Source organism: Mesitornis unicolor, unplaced genomic scaffold (assembly GCF_000695765.1).
Source record: "Mesitornis unicolor isolate BGI_N332 unplaced genomic scaffold, ASM69576v1 scaffold28332, whole genome shotgun sequence".
In the NCBI taxonomy this organism is placed as follows: domain Eukaryota; kingdom Metazoa; phylum Chordata; class Aves; order Mesitornithiformes; family Mesitornithidae; genus Mesitornis; species Mesitornis unicolor.
In genome coordinates, this window is record NW_010171671.1 from 24,770 (window position 1) to 26,570 (window position 1,801).

Here is a 1,801-nt window from a genome sequence, read left to right on the forward strand (position 1 = left end):
AGTGAGGCTGGGGTGAGCACGGTGCAAAGGCACGGTCCCCAGAGGACACCACAGATGAACAACGCTGGCAACCTGGCTCCTGGTCTGGCAGACGACTGCTTCCCAGCCTCCCTGCCCCGGCCCCGGCCCCCTCCTGCAAGCACTGGTGTCCCTGCACCGCAGCGGGGGTGTGTTCAGCCCAAAAGCAACAGCCACGTCTCGGAGCTGAGCAGCAGCACAGGCACAGCTGGCAGGGGCCAGGCACTTCCATAAGAAATGGCAGAGCCCAGCAGGGCAGGCACCACAACAGGGCAGGCACCAAACCCACGCCAGGCCGATGACCAAGCTGCTCAGTGTCCTTCACCATCATCTCCTGTGCATTCTTACTCCTTTATCCCTTGTAAATATTTACCACGGGCCACCAAAGCGCTGGCAGCTCATCGCCCTGTCCTGCTCCCCCTCACCTCTGGTGCCCGACTCAGGGACAGCCAGGGGAGGGGGCAGCAGCTGCTGGCCAAGGGCTTTCTGCAGAGCAGGGCTTGTCACGCTGATAAATTAGGACGGGGACTGAGAAGCTGTGATAACCACAGGCACCCACCGGTCACCCAGCCTGGTCCATGAACCAGGACCATCCTGCAGCCCTGCTGCTCCACCACCAGTGACAGATGGAGCACCCAGGTGCCTCAAAAGGCGCCCAGGCCCCCCCGAGGGGCAGCACCACAAAGGGAGGCCAGGGCCACATGCAGCAGCTCTAGCCACTGCACATGGACTGGACGAGTGTCCTCAAAGGGAGCCCTTCACAGCCACAAGCTTTGGTGTTCAAAGCACTGCTCCTCCCTGACACCCACGTTGGTGTTACCCAAAGTGACAACAGGAGGTGGCTCCGTGTCCCAGTGCCGTGTCCCCGCGTCCCTCACCAGTCAGGTCAATTCCCGAGCTAACCCCTGCCCAGCAGCAGGGGAAGCGCTGGCTGCTCTCAAGGCACTGTGGTGGCCTTGGCAAAGCAGCCAGGAGGGCACGGGGACCACTGAATTCGGCTGTCCCGGGTCGCAGGGGCAGCAGTGAGGCTGTGACCACTCACCCTTTTTCCTGGCCTGCGAGATGAGGTCAGCAGCGCTCTTGCTCATCACCTTTGTCACGTAGAGGGGACAGTTGGTCTGGCTGGCGATGGTGATGGCCCGGAAGACGGCTTCTGCCTCCAGCTGGAAGAGAGAGCGGTGAGTGGCTGCAGAGGGGCACGGGGTGGGAGAGCCCTGCTCCTCGCACACCTCAGGCTGCTGCCGGCACCCCTGCCCTCGCTCTTACCCGGGTCCCCAAGGGCAGGTTAATCAGAGACCCAACAGGGAAGCTTCATGTCCCCAGGGCCCCTGGGCTATGGCCACGCGATGCCCACAGGAGCTGTAGGGCCATGCTGGGACTGGCATCGAGCTCTGTCTACTGTTTTTCCACTGCCCGGTTCCAGCTCTCCCGACGGGCAGAGACGTCCGGGGCCTGCCCATGCCTGGCTCTTGGGGCGTCCGGCAGCGAAGCTCTGCCCTAGGACCCCTCGCTGCCCCGTGGTTGCATTCGGTTCAACCAAACGTCCCCCCGCCCCGGTGTGACAAGCCATGCGCCCGCAGGCTGCTCACACAGGGTCCGGCTGTCCTGCCCCACGGCTGCTGGGCAGCGAAGCTCTGCCCTAGGACCCCTCGCTGCCCCGTGGTTGCATTCGGTTCAACCAAACGTCCCCCCGCCCCGGTGTGACAAGCCATGCGCCCGCAGGCTGCTCACACAGGGTCCGGCTGTCCTGCCCCACGGCTGCTGGCCCCCCGCCCCCTGACAA

At 64.2% G+C, this 1,801-nt stretch overlaps 1 protein-coding gene across 1 annotated transcript in view; it reads right to left on the minus strand.

The window, feature by feature from the left end:
* Positions 1–1,801, minus strand: part of DPYSL3 (dihydropyrimidinase-like 3) — a 13,632-nt gene that overhangs the window by 4,966 nt on the left and 6,865 nt on the right. Inside the window, exon 7 of the mRNA XM_010180107.1 lies at positions 987–1,181. Within this exon, the coding sequence (XP_010178409.1) occupies positions 987–1,181 (195 nt within the window). The remainder of the gene's footprint in view (positions 1–986; positions 1,182–1,801) is intronic.